This window comes from Hemicordylus capensis, chromosome 2, assembly GCF_027244095.1.
Source record: "Hemicordylus capensis ecotype Gifberg chromosome 2, rHemCap1.1.pri, whole genome shotgun sequence".
NCBI lineage: Eukaryota > Metazoa > Chordata > Lepidosauria > Squamata > Cordylidae > Hemicordylus > Hemicordylus capensis.
In genome coordinates, this window is record NC_069658.1 from 31,499,568 (window position 1) to 31,517,759 (window position 18,192).

Below are 18,192 nucleotides of genomic sequence, written 5' to 3' on the forward strand. Positions count from 1 at the left end.
CTAGATGGGAAAGCTATTTCTCATAAAGCACCCTTTGAATGCTGCATCTAAGGGGTTTCCAACCTTGGATCGCCAGATGACATTGGACTACAATCCCCACCATCCCCTGTCACAATGGCCTTTAGGGACCTAAGGCTGGGAACCCCAATCTAGATGATAACCCCATGAAGAAAGCAGTTTTTACAAATTGCTTTCTGTTGAACTGGGTCAATCTTGCACATTTCTGCTTTAAAGTACAGAATTCCATAGACATGTCAGGAGGACGAAGTAAAAATAAAATAAAATAGAAGTACTATATATTCACCCTGATCCAGCAAAATTTTGACAGATGGAGACAGCCTTGCTTCACGAACTCTTTATGAGTCACAGAGCCCTTTCTCATGACCAGTGAGAATGGGCTACCCAATTTTCAGGGAGGACGCCCAAAAGCTCTTAGCTCTCTGCACATGAGAAGGCTGCAAACTTGGGCACTGCAAGTGTGAGGTGCATTATGGAGATCCTCCCTCCCTGCTCGAAGTCTGCCAGCTGCAGCTGCAAGCAACTGTGGCTGACACACAGAGAGGCGGGTCTCACGATGGGGGAAAACTGGGCTAAAGAAGCCCAGCCTGGTTTTTCCCCATCGTGAGAACCAGCAGGCTTGCGGGCGAGCCCGGTGGTTCTCTGGCAGCTAGCCTGCCAAAGTAGCTCTCCCCCTAGCCCAGGTTAGCTGAGTGAGCGCTCCGTTCACCCACATTTTCTGATCGTGTGCTGCCACAGCGCAGCTCCGTGCCCTGGTGGCACATGAGGAAACCCCCGCTGGGAGGCTTCAAGCAGCCTCCCAGGTTCAGAGGTTTCTCCAGGATGCCCTGTGTGCTCGTGCAGGGCGTCCTGGGACTTCCAGGGGCCACACTGCCCCCGATCCCCACCGCCCCTCTTGGCTGGGAGACAGAACCAGCCGTCATGTGGGTGGCTGATCCGGCTGCTCATCTGTGGGAAGAGCGGGCTAAGTCCACTCTCCCTGCAGAACCCCCTCAGGTGTTTCACACCGATTGTGTGAAGTGCCTCACCATCTCTCAGCCAGGGTTAGGAGAGTGCTTACTCTCCGAATCCCGTTTTGAGGGGAGGCTTCATAGGTGGGATTGCCGCCGTGGTGCCTCTGGGATAGGGCCCGATCTCAGGAGTTCACACTCGCATGGACAACTGGACTGGGCTCCCTTAGCCTGGTTTTGCCCACATGTGTGAATAGCCTCACAGTATGCTATGTGGGGTTAAATCTCCCATTTAACGTCAGGGGATCATATGCAGAAGAGAGATTTACTGAACCAAAATTGCATTTGCACCACTGGACTGAGAGTTGTCTCAGCTCTCACCACGCCAATTGATATTTGGATTTGTTGGCACGTGGATTTTTCAAGTAATGTGATAAAACTCTTAATTACATCTTCATCTTCTTCTATTTTATATTCAGGCCAACAATTTCTGATTTAATTTTCACCAAGTTTATAAGCAAATCTTTTGCTCTAGTTCCCCATTACCGCTGGTATCTCTTTCAAATATATGAGTTTTCCATAGTAGAAATTGCAGAGTTCTTGGTTTACACAGTAATTCTGAGATCTTAGTTTTGCTTTCATTTCTCTGTTATTTTTAATTCTCTCTATTGTTCTATGTTCCTAAACAACAACAGGTATTTACCTTAAAATGTTTGTTAAGGTAACAAACCCTTTGTTAATTTATTTCAGCTGTATCTTTTGCCCCATGAAGTGTTTTCTAACTGTGTTCAAACATCTACACACTTTAATGTGTATTTCTCATCTTGGTATGCTTAACAACCATAGGAACATAGGAACATAGGAAGCTGCTATATACTGAATCAGACCATTGGTCTATCTAGCTCAGTATTGTCTTCACAGACTGGCAGTGGCTTCTCCAAGGTTGCAGGCAGGAATCTCTCTCAGCCCTATCTTGGAGAAGCCAGGGAGGGAACTTGAAACCTTCTGCTCTTCCCAGAGCGGCTTCATTCCCTGAGGGGAATATCTTGCAGTGCTCACACATCAAGTCTCCCATTCAGATGCAACCAGGGCAGACCCTGCTTAGCTATGGGGACAAGTCATGCTTGCTACCCCAAGACCAACTCGACATAATGAACTATCGACATAATGAACTATCATGAACTACCAACTCGACATACTGAACTATGAGCAACTGAGCAATAGCAAGTTTAGAAATAAATTCCATTCAACTTTATTGATAAAGTGCAATTAATGGGAAGGAGGAAAGAGGAAATTAACTGAAACGCTCAGTCAAAGTCGGGAAACAAGTTTCCGAAATTTTCCAAGATGAAAGAGTGTACCAGTATCAGATACTTCCAAATTTTCAAGTTCCCTTGACAAAATAAATGCAACATTTTCAAAGTGCTAAAACTAAGCTGGTACGAGTGATGGGAAATTACAGTGGCACAAGTTCCAGGAGATTGAAAATGATCATGCGATGGAAAATGCAATAAGTTAAGGTTTCCAGTTGAATTCCAATGTTTCTGAAGTCATGCAGGAGAACCTGTTTTTTGAGAGATCTCTAGAGGAAACTTTTCAACATCACTGGGAGAGTAAAACAGCATAGCCATGTTCTTCCTTTGTCGGATTTCCAACATATCTTCCCAGCCTTTTGTCCTTTTCCATTGAAAACTTGCCCATTCCATTCTCAGGCCTTGGTATAAGATCCCAGGGTTAAAATATACCCTACAGAAGTCCCTTAATGTCCCATAATTAAAGCTGCTCATTGACTTGTGTCTTTCCTGCAGCATTCACATTGCTCTGGTAGGTACCACATTTGTAAGTAGCATGAATTTTGTCTTACATACATGCATTTAATTTAGATTAATTAGACTCAGCACTAATACCCTCCCAGATTATGAATGGATTAAAAAATGCTGCACATCCTCTTGAAAGAAGGATCAGTTTTTCATATTTTTTTTTTTTTTTTTGTAAACACCAGGCTGCCTGAGTGTTTTCTCAATGACTGATATCGGATATCCAAGCACTGTGGGGTCATCATCCCTGCTGCCATCCCAACACATAAGGCTGAAGCCCTCCGTAAGATGTAAGGGGGGTGCACTGAATTATGCATTGCAACAGAAAGGACAAGTTTGATGAATTGTGGCCCACTGAGCTTAGTGAGAAAAGACAATTGAATTCCAGAAATTCAGGCAACAGCTTAATGAGTTCACCTAACTAGCATGGTAAGCTCATGAATAAGTGCCCAGTGGGCAAAAAATAATAAAACATTTCCTTACATGCCCCAACTATTTTGGGAGTATCTTGATCCCCAGAGACCACAAGCTATTTCTGCTTCTGACTTTGCAAGTGTGGCTGTTTGAGAGGCTCCCAGAATCTATGATACATAGATCATCTGGGTTGAAGAGTCCCAAATATGTCTTATTTCATGTACTAAAATATATTTGCAGTGTTGCAGTTTATACTGCTGAGTGGATTTATAACTTCAGAGGCAGGTGCATGTAGAAGTTTGATGAGAGTGATTAACGATTGTACCATATTTCCCTAGCATTAAGTGCTTGCATGTTGTTGTTTTTAAAAGAAAAGTTAAAAACGTTGCTCTCTGGCAGGTTAACATGAGGCATGAAGAGCACTGATTCATGTCATTGTCCCTCTAATCATTCTGTTCATACCAACACCTTTCATTTATAAGTCTTACAGATACACAAATGTAGGAATTGCTGCTCTGGAAAAATAGTGACAGCAGGAAACCTCAGTGCCTTCAAAACAAGACTTGATATGTGTCAGCCATGTAGTTGTGCCTTCTGTTTTCTTTATATCTAGTAGCTGAGGCAATGCAGTCTCATGCCCTTGGTGCAGTACCAAAAGAATTTGAACACCATCTCAACACCTTGGTCATCAATAAAATTACAACACATCAACTACAGAAGGCCACACTATTCAGAACAGCATGAATACTACGATAATATATTTAATTCTTCTTTAGTGATCCTAGAACCTTGGAAAGGGCCCGATAATTAAAGTACCAAATCCAGTCAATAATGTCTGGTAGACTGTGTGTAAATAGCATAATAAGATATGCCAAGACTTTTTGTGAGCCCATAATATTCACCTATAGAGCAAGCTGCGTGCTGGGTTTCATAGAATCATTGAACAGTAGAGTCGGAAGGGACCTTGGAGGGTTTGTGGTCCACCAACCCCCTGCTCAGGGCAGGAAATTGCTATGGCATCCTGGACAGATGGCCATCCAGCCTCTGTTTGAAAATCTCTAGCAAAAGAGAGCCCACGATTGCTAACCAGGTCTTATAGTCAGGACATCCCTCTGAATGTCTTGCCTACATCTGCTTCCTTGTAATTTTCCATTGGTTCTCTAGTCCTGACCTCAGGAGCAACAGACAAATCTGCTCCTCCTTCTATGTGAAATATTGATTCAGATATTTGGAGATGGCTATCCTATCTTCCCTTTGCCTTCTCTTCCCCAGGCTAAACATACTTGCCTCCTTTTAATGGCTCCTCATCAGACTTGGTTTCCAGACCCCCCACTATCTTTATTGTCCTTTTGTGAACTTGTTCCTGTTTCTTTAGCCCTATTCACACGTTCTGTTCAGCACTCATACAACAAGTGTACAGTGTACACAGATACAGATCTGTAAATAAGTACAATCATTCACATGTTATGCGGAACGCAGGTACAGAAGTACACTTCCCATCTGTACCATGCATTTGAAGTGATCGTATGCAGGTTCATTTTTAAAATGTACAGTCAGTCATAGGATCATAGGAAGATGCCTTATACTGAGTCAGACCACTGGGCCATCTAGCTCAGTATTGTCCTCACAGATTGGCTTCTCTGGCAGTGGCTTCTCCAAGGTTGCAGACAGGAGTCTCTCTCAGCCCTATCTTGGAGAAGCCAGGGAGGGAACTTGGAACCTTCTATATGCAAACATACAGGTGCTCTTCTCAGAGCAGCCCCATCCCCTAAGGGGAATATTAATATCTAAGGCACTTAGCCCCTTCTGTGCCCCCTCTGGTTCTTTTTAATGGCCCTCTCGCTGATTCGGGATGGTCTACACCAAGCACAATTTACTGGGTGCGTGGAAGATGTGGGAGAAAATACAGCCACTGGCTATCAAATTAATCAGAGTAGTCCCATTGAAATTAAAAGCAACAGTTAGGCAATGCCTCACAAAAGAACACGAGACCAACCCTGCTGAATCAGGCCCAAAGCCCATCTAATCCAGTATTCTGTTCCCCACAATGGCCCACCAGATGCTTCTGAGAAGCCCACAGTTAAGATGCCTCTGAGATGTCACAGTGGTCCACTAGATGCCTCTGAGAAGTCCACATGTCCCTCTCCTGCTGTTTCTCCCTTGCAACTATTCAGAGGCATCCTGCCTCTGAAGCTGGAGCTGGCCTATAACCATCAGACTAGTAGCCATTTGTAGACATGTCCTCCATGCCTAACCTGTCCTTTTAATTTACATAAGAACATAAGAACAGCCCTGCTGGATCATGCCCAAGGCCCATCTAGTCCAGCATCCTGTTTCGCACAGTGGCCCACCAGATGCCATTGGGAGCCTACAGTCAGGAGTTGAGGGCATGCCCTCTCACCTGCCATTACTCCCCTGCAACTGGTACTCAGAGGCACCCTGCCCTTGAGGCAGGAGGTGGCCTACAGCCCTCTGACTAGTAGCCATTGATAGACCTCTGCTCCATGAAGTCATCCAAACCCCTCTTAAAGCCATCCAGGTTGTTGGCTGTCACCACATCCTGTGGCAGAGAGTTCCACAAGTGGATCACGCGTGGTGTGAAAAAGTACTTCCGTTTGTTGGTCCTAGACCTTCTGGCAATCAATTTCATGGAGTGACCCCTGGTTCTAGTGTTGTGTGAGAAGGAAAAGAATCTCTCTCTCCACTTTCTCCACACCATGCATGATTTTATAGACCTCTATCATGTTTCCCCGCAGTCGTCTTTTTTCTAAACTAAAAAGCCCCAGGTGTTGTAGTCTTGCCTCATAGGAAAGGTGCTCTAGTCCCCTGATCATCTTGGTTGCCCTTTTCTGTACCTTCTCCAGTTCAACAATGTCCTTTTTAAGATGTGGTGACCAGAACTGTATGCAGTACTCCAAGTGTGGTCGCACCATAGTTTTGTATAAGGGCATTATAATGTTAGCCATTTTATTTTCAATCCCCTTCCTAATGATCCCTAGCATGGAATTTGCCTTTTTCACAGCTGCCGCACATTGAGTCGACACTTTCAACGAGCTGTCAACGACAACCCCAAGATCCCTCTCCTGGTCCGTCACCGACAGCTCGGATCCCATCAGCATATACTTGAAGTTGGGGTTTTTCGTCCCAATGTGCATCACTTTACACTTGCTAACATTGAACTGCATTTGCCATTTTGTCGCCCACTCCCCCAGGTTGGAGAGATCCTTTTGGAGCTGCTCACAATCCATTTGAGATTTCACTACCCGGAAGAGTTTGGTATCATCTGCAAATTTGGCCACGTCGCTGCTTACCCCTGCTTCTAGATCATTTATGAATACGTTAAAAAGCACCGGTCCTAGTACAGATCCCTGGGGGACCCCACTTCTTACTTCCCTCCATTGTGAAAACTCTCCATTTATACCTACCCTCTGTTTCCTGTCTTTCAACCAGTTAGCAATCCACACATGTACTTGTACCTTTATCCCATGACAGCTAAGTTTCCTCAGGAGCCTTTGATGAGGAACTTTGTCAAAAGCTTTTTGGAAGTCCAAGTAGACTATGTCAACTGGATCACCTTGATCCACACACTCATTGACACTCTCAAAGAAGTCCAAAAGGTTGGTGAGGCAAGATTTACCTTTGCGGAAGCCATGCTGGCTCACTCCCAGCAGGGCCTGTTCTTCTAGGTGCTTTACAATTTTATCCTTGAGGATGCTTTCCATCAATTTGCCTGGAACGGATGTTAGGCTAACTGGCCTGTAATTTCCCGGATCTCCCCTGGATCCCTTTTTGAAAATCGGTGTTACATTTGCCACTCTCCAGTCCTCTGGTACAGAGCCCGATTTCAGGGATAAGTTAAATATTTTAGCAAGAAGGTCGGCAATTTCACGTTTGAGTTCTTTGAGGACTCTTGGATGGATGCCATCCGGCCCTGGTGATTTGTTAGCTTTCAGTTTTTCCAGACAGTTGGAAACATCATCCCTTGTCACTTTTATCTGACTCAGCTCTCTAGCCTCCAGCCCTAAAAAGCCTGGTTCAGGAACAGGTATATGCTCAGTATCCTCTGCCGTTAAGACAGATGCAAAGAACTCATTCAGTTTCTCTGCAACCTCCATATCCTCCTTAATAATCCCTTTCACTCCCTCATTGTCTAATGGCCCAACTGCCTCCCTGGCAGGTTTCCTGCTTCTGATGTACTTAAAGAAGTTTTTGTTATTCCCCTTGATACTTTTGGCTAAATGTTCCTCAAACTCTCTTTTTGCCTCCCTTATTGTCACCTTGCATTTCTTTTGCCAGAGTTTGTGTTCCTTTCTGTTCTCTTCATTTGGACAGGCCTTCCAATTTTGGAAGGAAGTCTTCTTCCCTTTTATGGCTTCCTTGATGGTACCCGTTAGCCATGCTGGCATCCTCCTGAACTTAGTGGTACCTTTCCTCCTTTTGGGTATACAATCTAACTGGGCTTCTAGTATTGTGGTTTTGAGTAAACTCCATGCACTCTGGAGCGAAGTGACTCTCCTGATTTTCCCCCTCAGCTTTTTTTTCACCATACTCCTCATTTTGGAGAAGTTTCCTCTTCTGAAATTCAAAATGTCCATGTTAGACATCCTTGGTGATTCTCTCCCCGCATGTATGCTGAATTTGATGGCACTATGGTCACTGTTCCCTAAAGGGTCGATGACACTGACGTCACACACCAGGTCCTGGGTGTCACTCAGAATTAGGTCCAAGGTCGCCTTCTCTCTGGTTGGTTCCATGACCAACTGTTCTAAGGCACAGTCATTTAGCGTATCTAGAAATTTGACCTCTTTGTCCTGACTTGAATGTGAATTTACCCAGTCTATGTGTGGGTAGTTGAAATCACCCATAATTACAGCCCTGCCTCTCCTTGACGCCTCCCTGATTTCCTCCTGCAACTCCCAGTCACTGTCATCATTTTGATCCGGAGGGCGATAGCACGTCCCCAGTAGCATGTTTCCTTTCCGACCTTGTATAGTCACCCACAGGGTTTCTGTGGAGGACTCCAGTCCACTTAGGTTTTCTAGCTTATTAGATTCTATCCCTTCTTTAACATACAGTGCTACCCCTCCTCCAAGGCGCCCCTCCCTGTCCTTTCTGTAGAGTTTATACCCAGGGATAACAGTGTCCCACTGGTTCTCACTGTTCCACCATGTTTCTGTTATGCCCACTATGTCTATTTCTGCGTTAGCAACCAAGCACTCCAGCTCACCCATCTTGGTTCGGAGGCTTCTGGCATTGGCATACAAGCCCCTATACGCTGAATCTCTCCCCTGATGTATGCTACTCTTTTGACTCTTTGACCCGCTGGCACAGGCTCCCATCTGCTCTTTATGCGGTTTTGCTCCATCCCCTTCTGTTTTATTTGCATTCTTTGCAGCCTCACACTTTAAAGGATGGCTTTTGCCAAACGGGATACTGCCCAGCTCCCATCGGCTGTTCCCCAAGTGTCATTTTAAAAGCTGCTCTGCAACCTTTTTGATTTTAAGCGCCAGCAGTCTGGTTCCATCTTGGTTCAAGTGCAGCCCGTCCCTTTTGTACAGGCCTTGCTTGCCCCAAAATGTGTCCCAGTGCCTAACAAATCTAAACCCCTCCTCCCGGCACCACCGTCTCATCCACGCATCCTCAGCTCTGCCTGTCTCACTGTACTTGCGCGTGGAACAGGTAGCATTTCTGAGAATGCTACCTTGGAGGTCCTGGACTTCAAAATGCTACCTATCCGCCTAAATTTGGCTTCCAGGACCTCCCGACTGCATTTCCCCACATTGTTGGTGCCGACGTGCACCACGACAGCTGTCTCCTCTCCAGCACTGCCTAGGAGCCTGTCTAGACACTGCGTAATGTCCGCAACCTTCGCACCAGGCAGGCAAGTCACCGTGCGGTCAACATGCGGGTCACAAACCCATCTCTCTATCCCCCTAATGATCGAATCACCAACTACAAGGAGGCCCCCACCCCCCAGAGGAGTATCCCCGTGCGAGAGGATATGGGCTCATCATCCATGGAAGGGGTCCCTTCTAAAGGAGCATCTCCCTCTTCCTCAGACTGATGTCCTCCTTGCCCAAGACCTTCATTCTCCCTGACAGCAGAGGAGCTACCGGCCCTGGAGTGGGATGTCTCTATCACATCCCTGAAGGTCTCGTCCACATGCCTCTCTGTCTCTCTGAGCTTCTCCAGATCCACCACCTTGGTCTCGAGGGAACGGATTTGTTCCCTGAGAGCCAGGAGCTCCTTGCACCGAGAACACACCCACGACTTCTGCCCATGGGGCAAATAGTCGTACATGTGGCACTCTGTGCAATACACTGGGAAGTGCCCCTTCCCCTGCTGACCTTCTATCTTCATACTGTTTTAGTTAGCTCTTTACAGTATTTAGGGAGCTTATTGTCTGTTTATTAGATATTTTGTTAGGATAGGTCTCAGCTGTAATGGTCAGCTATTTAACTGTCCAAACAGCCTTTCCCAAGAATATGAGGGATATGAGGGAGGGATATGTACTTACGTTCTCTTCTCCACCAGGCTCCTTGCGATCGCGATTGCGGTCGCGATTTCAGGGGCTCGTTCCAGGCTCCCCCGCACACTTCCCGCTAAACTCCTGCAAAACTCCTATGTCCTGTTCGCTATCCCTGTTCACTATGCTCTCGGGCCTTCACCTCATATGTAGAGTAGCCTTCCAACTGTCACACAGGATGAGAGCCAAAGGAAAGGAAATGTGGGGCCCCACCCAGCCCTAGCTGACTCCACCCCCACCAATCAGCAAACAGTGCCTTTAGGGAACCCTAAGAACTCCTAGCCCTCTGATATCTTAACCCTAACAAGGAACCCTAGCAAGGAACCCTAAAAAGTAACACTCACAAAGATAGAGACACTAAGACCTACCCCTTAAAGAGAAACAGCCCCTGCAAAACTCTCCTCCTTGTTAGTTTGTTTGAGGGAGAAAAGGCTAGATGCTTAGAAAGGCTTGCTCACCTTCTCAGCTGTGTCTGCTCTTCCCAGAGTAGCCTTCCAACTTCAATAGGACTGCTTCCAATTTCAATAGGACTACTTTGAGTAATTTCTCGCATGTTAACCACTGTGTTGCAAGTGTTCTAACTAGCAATACAGTGGAGCAACAGGGCTGGAAACAATTTACTTTGGCTCTATGATCTAAGGTGCTTTAATTCGGACACAATACATTGTCTCCTCCCCACATGCAGCAAAGATGCAGAGTCACTTTTACCAGCGAACTGGGAGGATCAGGCTGCTGTCATTCAGGGGAGAAGCCACTTGACATAATTATAGCAGAGCCTGCCAGTATCATGGAAAATGGTTATTAGGAAAGAGGGATGCTTTTATTTACAACATGCATGATTGTGATAGATCGTATGCATCTTTATGCCTCGGTGAATTTGCTGGGTTTTCAGCCTAACATTCTTCATATTAAAACATTGCATTCACCCAATAATTTTGAGAAATATAACCTCTCCCTCTCCCACACACCCACCCACAAGAACTGTATTCCTGTCTATTCATTAAATTCATTTGTAGCTTTTACATTTTCGGGCCTTGTGCAATAGAAAATAAGTGGGTTTTTAATAAGACAGCAAATCCAGGGTCAAACTAGCCCCAATGAGAATGTTGCCATCACATCTCCATCTTAATTTTCTCACTCTCTCTCTTTAAAATCACTTATGAAGGTCTCAGTCCAGACTGTGGTGCAAATAGAGGTGCTAAGCCCTTTCCTCCATTGCTGTTTCCCCATAGAAACCCCCACCCGCCCATTACTGTTTTCTTTGAGAGAGAAGTTCTTTGCACCCATTTCTTGTTTCCGTCTGGGGCAAATAACAGCTCCAGGGCAGAAGGGGCGCTATTTTCATCAGTAAAATGGGGCAGGGAAAGGAATAACACCACTTCCACTGTAATAATCTCCAAAGCTTTTTAACATCTACATGAAACCGCTGGGAGAGATCATCAGGGGATTTGGAGCCAGGTGTTACCAGTACACTGATGACACCCAGATCTACTTCGCCATGTCAACTTCTTCAGGAGTTGGCATATCCTCTCTAAATGACTGCCTGGAAGGAGTAATGGGCTGGATGAGGGAGAATAAACTGAAGCTGAATCCAGATAAGACAGAGGTACTTATGTGTGGGGTCAGAACTCTATAGAGATGATCTTGATCTACCTGTTCTAGATGGGGTTACACTTCCCCAAAAGGAACAGGTTCGCAGTCTGGGAGTACTTCTGGATTCACACTTCTCCTTGATTTCTCAGGTTGAGGCAGTGGCCAGAGGTGCTTTCTATCAGCTTCGGCTGATACGCCAGCTGCGCCCATTTCTTGAGATCAATGACCTCAAAACAGTGGTACATCTGTTGGTAACCTCCAGACTTGACTTTTGTAATGCGCTCTACGTGGGGCTGCCTTTGTACGTAGTGTGGAAACTCCAGTTGGTTCAGAATGTGGCAGCCAGGCTGGTCTCTGGGTCATCTCAGAGAGACCACATTACTCCTCTGCTGATGAAGCTTCACTGGCTGCCAATAGGTTTCTGGGCAAAATACAAAGTGCTAGTTATAACTTATAAAGCCCTAAATGGCTTAGGACCTGGGTATTTAAGAGAGCGTCTTCTTCACTATGAGCCACACCGCTCATTGAGGTCATCAGAGGAGGTCCGTCTCCAGCTACCACCAACTCCTTTGGTGGCTACACAGAGACAGGCCTTCTCAGTCGCTGCCCCGAGATTGTGGAATGTGCTCCCTGCTGAGATACGATCCTCCCCATCTCTGGCAATTTTTTAAAAACACCTGAAATCCCGTCTTTTCACCCAAGCTTTCCCAGCATTTTAAAATAGTCTGTTCTTAATTTTATGGCTGTTTTAAATTGTTGCAAGGTTTTAACTTTTATATGTGTTTTAATTGTTTTTATGTTAACTGCCCAGAGACGAAAGTTTGGGCGGTATAGAAGTTTAATAAATAAATAAATAATCCTGATCTGGATAGTGATGAGTGTCTTTAATTTTTTTTAAGAACCAGAAATGTGACATTTTGCCTGAACATCTCTTTCAAGCTACAGGTGGTGGTGGGAGACTTTAACTCTTTGCACCCTCCATGGCCCAAATCCCGATAGATGCTATCCTACAGTTGCCATTTGACAAGGGGAAAACCCCATTGGTGCCCCTGGAAGCTTCCTCCCGCCCAGGAGTGACATCTAGCAGTTGTGGGGAAGGGATCTGAATCAGGACCAGGGGGGAGACCTACTACTACTACCCCTCCCTCCCCATGTCACATCCCTGTTATAGATCATGGTTTCAGGTAGCTGTTTAGATTTGAAAGATCAGTCTCACAGGCCCTGATTACATGGTGGGTGCACCATCTATTTGGACCCTGAGCAGTTTAAAAACAACAACATCTTGATAGCAATGGAATTTAAGCAGCCTAATTATGTGTCAGGTTACAACTAAGCACCCTAATCTATTTGGTGGATGCACAGGTGGCAGCAGGCTTCTGCATGTACGACTGAAATAGATGTGTGCAGCACAATGCTCATCTGGGCCCACTGAACTGGCTATTTGCATCTCTTCTTTATGCATTCCCATTCATAGCCTAGTTGTTCACAGTACATCAAGACTCTCCAGGCTTGTGAGGGTGTAGTTTACGGCCTTCCCAGATGATCAGCTCAAAAAATGCACAATTGATTATTCTTGTGGTAACACTCAGTTCACCTTCAGGTCTATTCTAACCTAGAATGTGATGACCCTACCTGTGTTTTATAATATCTGCTACATGTCCACTCAACAACTTTTAAAGGAAATTATAAAACTCCAGTTCCTGTCAAAAGAATAGTTCCTATGCTTGGCTGGAAACATCACAAAGGAAATAAAATATTCATATTTTTATTGTTTTATATTTTTCTTCAATTTATTAATAATCTTTATATTTATATATATATTTATGGCTTTGAGCAAAGACCAAAGGGGGAAAAAAAATCTAACTCATCCCTGATCACACAGTCATTGGAATCAGTTTGATGTATTGTCCTTTTAGCAGCAACATGATCCAACCTCATCATAAGTACATTTCATCCTATATAGATGCAAGGTTCCATATTTAAGGGCGTATTTATATACAGAGAAAAATAGGACAATTGTCAAAATAGCAATGGATACTCTTTATATTACAGAAATGAGAGTCAATTCTTTCATAACCTAAATATATATGTATATATATATATATACACATTCATACATACATATATGTATATAATTTATACCCTGTACCATTTTGAATTCTTACAAACCTTCGATTTTGCCCACTCTGTTATAAAGTCATTAAAAAGTTTTTTATGATTTCACTGAAAGACCATGTATGTTAATGTTTTTTTTAATAATACTTAAAATAAAATAAACATATGTATAAAAATAGTTCACTACCAACTCCATTATACTCCTATCAAATGTAAACCTTGAACAGTTTTAAGGACCAGAATATGATCATCATAAATTGGATAGAATTTATCTTCAGTATTAAAATAAAGTCAGGGCTCTATTGTACCAAAAAATAAATGGTCTTGCAGCTTACCCATATTTTGAACATTACATTCCTTGTATGCAATTTCCGACATTCCCATATACCATCAGCATAATATTCATGTAATAAATGACATCATTACATTTATTTCAGCTGTGAAGTGGGATTCACAAAAACATCTAAGACTGCAATCCTATGCACACCCTTATCTGGGAGCAAGTCCCACTGATTTCACTGGGACTTGCTTCTGAGCAGATGTGAACAAGATTGCATTGTAAGGTTGGCTGACATTTATTTAGGCATTTGAAACACCATTTGAGGAAAAAGGCATAACAGGCAGCATGACATCTGAGCAGCAACCTCAAGCCACCTAATTCCACAGTTGTCTCATTGAGGACAGTGAGGCTCCTGTAGAGTAAAGGCTTTGCACACTCGAGAGAGTGCAAACTTTAGATACAATCCACTGGGGCTATCTCCAGAACAAATCCCACTGAAATGGATGCAGCTTCCAGAGGAGACATTCCTGGTGGACTGTGCTCTTTGATCATAATTAGCTTCACTTTGAAGTGTATCTGAAAGCACCACAGGGCATAATTCTGTGATGCCACTTTGCTCTTCCAGGGCTCAATGATGTCAGTTTTAATGGGCACATTCTCTTATCAATGGTTAACTTTTTTTTTACCCAAAGGGTTGGATAATGTGGTTTATGTAATAGTTTGTAATGCAGTTCAAACATGACATGGCCAGTTTCAGTCTTCATTTAACCGTGAGCCTCCCCAGGCACTCATGATTTGCTAAGGGACTTCCCTTGCAGAGAGGATGACACAGGTCTAGCACGGCTTCGTCCACTCTGGTTTTGCACAGAAGCAGGAACCCGGAAGTGGAGGAGACAGTGCCTCAAGAAAGAGGGGTAACTATTGTGGGATTTATGTGCAAATAGTTGCAAAACTGGACTTTGCTACTTCAGCTGTATCTTGTAGTCCCCAGTTTGCCAAGCCATCTGGACAAGACAGAGATCACTATCATCCCATTATGGCTTGCAGCTGGCTAACACACTGAGGTCTGGTTCATACATAACCACAGTGGCATGGTTGCCATTATCCCAAGGCAGTTGCTCTCAGTAACCTCTGCAAAATCCATCCACGTGGTGATGGAGTACATGGTAATGTATAATGTGTCAGGTGTTGGTAGCATGTAGGCAATGTATTAATTGGTCCTAAATCTGTACACTTCACATTTGGAAACCCTCCATCCGGGAGTACCTTTAGTCTCAAGATAACATGATGATCACAGCAATTGAAAGAAAAGGTTTACAAAACCGTATGCTTTAACCCTGCTTTCTGTAACAGTTTTCCTCCCTTTTTTGCAAGCATTATAACAAAAAGTAACCTTGTCTCTATGTTTGACACTACATGCCGTAGTAGAATATGTCGTCCAAATTATTATAGTATACACTGAGCAAATCGTGCATTCCCAGACAAACAGGATGCTATAGTATACTTATTTCTTTTTTTAAAATATCACCACAGTCAACTACTAAACTACAGTGAGGACAGAGAACACACCTGAACGCCTAACCAAAGACAAAATAACTCACTCAATAAATTAAAATAAAATCACTTCTAGTCTTTAACTACAGATTCAAAGTCAGCATTATAGGAAATGAGATGCAGAAACAATCAATTGACATTTATCATTTTCCAAACTTAAGAAGATATCTTGGAGTTTCCCCCTAAAATTGCTGACTGAACCTATTAGTTGTGTTGGGGTACATACTGGTGGTGTATGTTTTTTGTTTTGCTTATCTTTTGATTTTTCTGCCAAAAAAATAAAAGAAACCCCAAGCATGCGTGGAGTACTTCAGACACTGTTCAGGGCAAAGAAGAAAAAGAGGATGGTAGTGGATGAAGCAGACACAGCAGGATCAAGCATACAATTTTGCATTAAAACACTGCATGTAAAAGTAGCATTGTAGGTCTCAAGCCATTGCATTACAGTCGTGTTGCATTTTATATTTAGTAAAATTTTAAAATGTTACATTTTGGCGTGAAGAGCTGAAACTAAATTCCTAAACAAATACTTTGCGATGGTACACCACACAGGAGCTATTTTTGTTGTTATTATTTGGGTCTAAAAAGTTATTTACAGCAAGATTAATGAGTCTCTGGTAATTTGTCCCCCCCACAATGAAGACAGAAGTCCGCTCAGCTTTCTGAAAGAGGAGAGTGATTCAGAGGTTAGATTTCATCCAAAATAGTGGTACTGCCGGAACCTCTTCTGTGGATAGTCAGAATGTGATGGTCCTTCAATCAAAACCTGAATGTAAAGCACCAAAAAAAGTAATCTGTACCTCTAAAATGGGAAGTACGCCTCAATTCTCTTTGATTAAGAAAAGTTAAAAACTATTGTTCAACAGGTGCTATTTCCAAGGTAACATGTGTTCTATGAATTTTAGTGTGTGTTTGCGTATATGTGTGTGTGGCTTTGTTCTTGGAATAATAACACTTTCATTCTACTGTAGAATTTCATTTTCCAGCAGAACATGAACTCTCTTCATAAACAGAGAACCAGGTTAAAAATAAATAATATTACAACAAATGTTTTTAGACTCATATAATGATTTATAAGAAAGGAAGACATGAGAGGCCATTTGGGTAGCTCTCTTTTCTTTTGGATGTTTGTCTCTCTATCTCTCTATCCTGTACATTTGATTTCAAAGTTAGATTTGTCTAAAGTTTTCCTTTTCATAAGGAGACAGCCAGGGGCTCTCCAAAATCCAGTTAAAAGAGTTTCCAGGAGTGATCTCAGTTGCATGTTATGTCTTTGCTTTATTTATAGTTTGTATGGATCATAAGTTTGAAGCAAACCGTGGTTTGTCTCCTTCTAGTTCACTGTTTAAGACTGTGGAAGAATCCCTTTGTGGCGCCGCTGTTGATGGTGCAGCCCCTCGTGTGGGTGGAATTGCTCCTGAAGACATCTGGCGGAAGAGGGTGACTCTTTGGGGGATGGTGCCTTTGCTCCCAGCTTGGATGCCTGTGCTTTGGAAACTGGAGACTGGCTGTGGAATGGAGGCTAAAGATTCTCCCACTGTCGGGTGAGGTCTAGAAATAATCATGGAAACTTCATGGGGCAAAGAAGGCTGTGAGGCAGAGAGAGGCCTCACCTCTCTTGTCAGACTAGCATTGTGAAGAGCTTGTGTACTCTTATGGACATCACTCTTCTGTGATGCACTAGGCATCTGCTGCTGTTGCTGTGGATGCTGCTGCTGCTGCTGCAGCAGGGACAGCTGTGAAGCTGTAGGCGTTGCATACTGAAAAGTTCGGCCAGCCAGAGGACTTTGTACTGGTGGGCTACAGACTGCAGAAGGGTAGGAGGAGGGTGAGAAAACGGCAACTTGCTGGGGCATTTGTGTGCTCGGTGTTGGAGAATTCAGGCTCCCGTGGGAGAGGCTGGTCAAAGAATATACAGGCGGGGACTGGGTCCTGATCTGCATCGATGAGGCTGTGGTTGGCATGCTGGAATTCAGAGCCGGCATTTGCTGCAAGTTCACTGGCACAACAGTCTGCACCATCTCTCGGTCGTGTTTCACTATCTGCTTCAAAATTTCGCTCTCCTGGTTGTTGAAAACTCCAGTATTGAGATCCTTTTGGAATTTTTGAAGTAGAAGTGAATTCTTCTTTCCTTTGAGGGGTGAAATGGACATAACAACACTCAAATTAGCAAACCTTTGATACATTGACAGATCATTCACATTTTGCACTGAAGTTAACAAGGCAATTGTTAGAATAATTGAGGAACACCATCAGCCACATTCAATCTGTACATTCAATCTTCTGGTCACATCCTAGTGTGACAAGAAATATAAGCTAGGGTAGGACAAGGTAGATGAAGGGGAGAGGTCATACAGAAGGAAACAGGTTTGGTTCTCAGTAGATTGAGTCACTTGGAAGTCATCAGTACTAGGGATCACATTTAATCCCCATGTCTTCCAGTGCATCTTTTTATGATGTCCCAAGTAAGTGCATAGTTGCTGTTCCCTTCTATGGGAAAACTCCTCTAAATCAACATAAGACCAGCTCTTCTGGATCAAACCACAGGCCCAGCATTCCATTTCCTTTCCCAGAGGGGCCAATCAGATGCCCCAAAGTAGGGCCTAAACAACCCTCCCTCACTATTACCCCTCTTAGCAAGTAGTTCTGAGGGACACAGTACTTAACATACTACCATTCATATGGAGGTTCTGTTGTGTTCAGGGCAAAACCTTCCTTCCATCCATGTGACTGAATGGCCTCCTCTCACTGGCAAGTCCATGCAATGTACTTCTCTGCGCAGAATACACAGCAATGTGCTGCACCCTCTGGGGCCTTTGTGCTGAATCCCAAGAACCGTAGGATCACAAACACTTGGCCCAGAATAGCAATGGACATTTTGCTAGTTACTGTACTAATGATAAAGACCAGGCATCTACAAATCCA

The 18,192-nt window shown here is 43.9% G+C and overlaps 1 protein-coding gene across 2 annotated transcripts in view; it reads right to left on the bottom strand.

Annotated features, from left to right (window-relative positions):
- Positions 1-13,067: 13,067 nt before the first annotated feature.
- Positions 13,068-18,192, bottom strand: part of HCN1 (hyperpolarization activated cyclic nucleotide gated potassium channel 1) — a 310,860-nt gene continuing 305,735 nt past the window's right edge. The window contains exon 8 of one of the 2 annotated variants that reach the window (XM_053301293.1): positions 13,068-17,398. In XM_053301293.1, coding sequence (XP_053157268.1) covers positions 16,566-17,398 — 833 coding nt within the window. In that variant the 3' untranslated portion in view covers positions 13,068-16,565. The remainder of the gene's footprint in view (positions 17,399-18,192) is intronic. The other variant, XR_008317402.1, reaches the window with a different exon arrangement.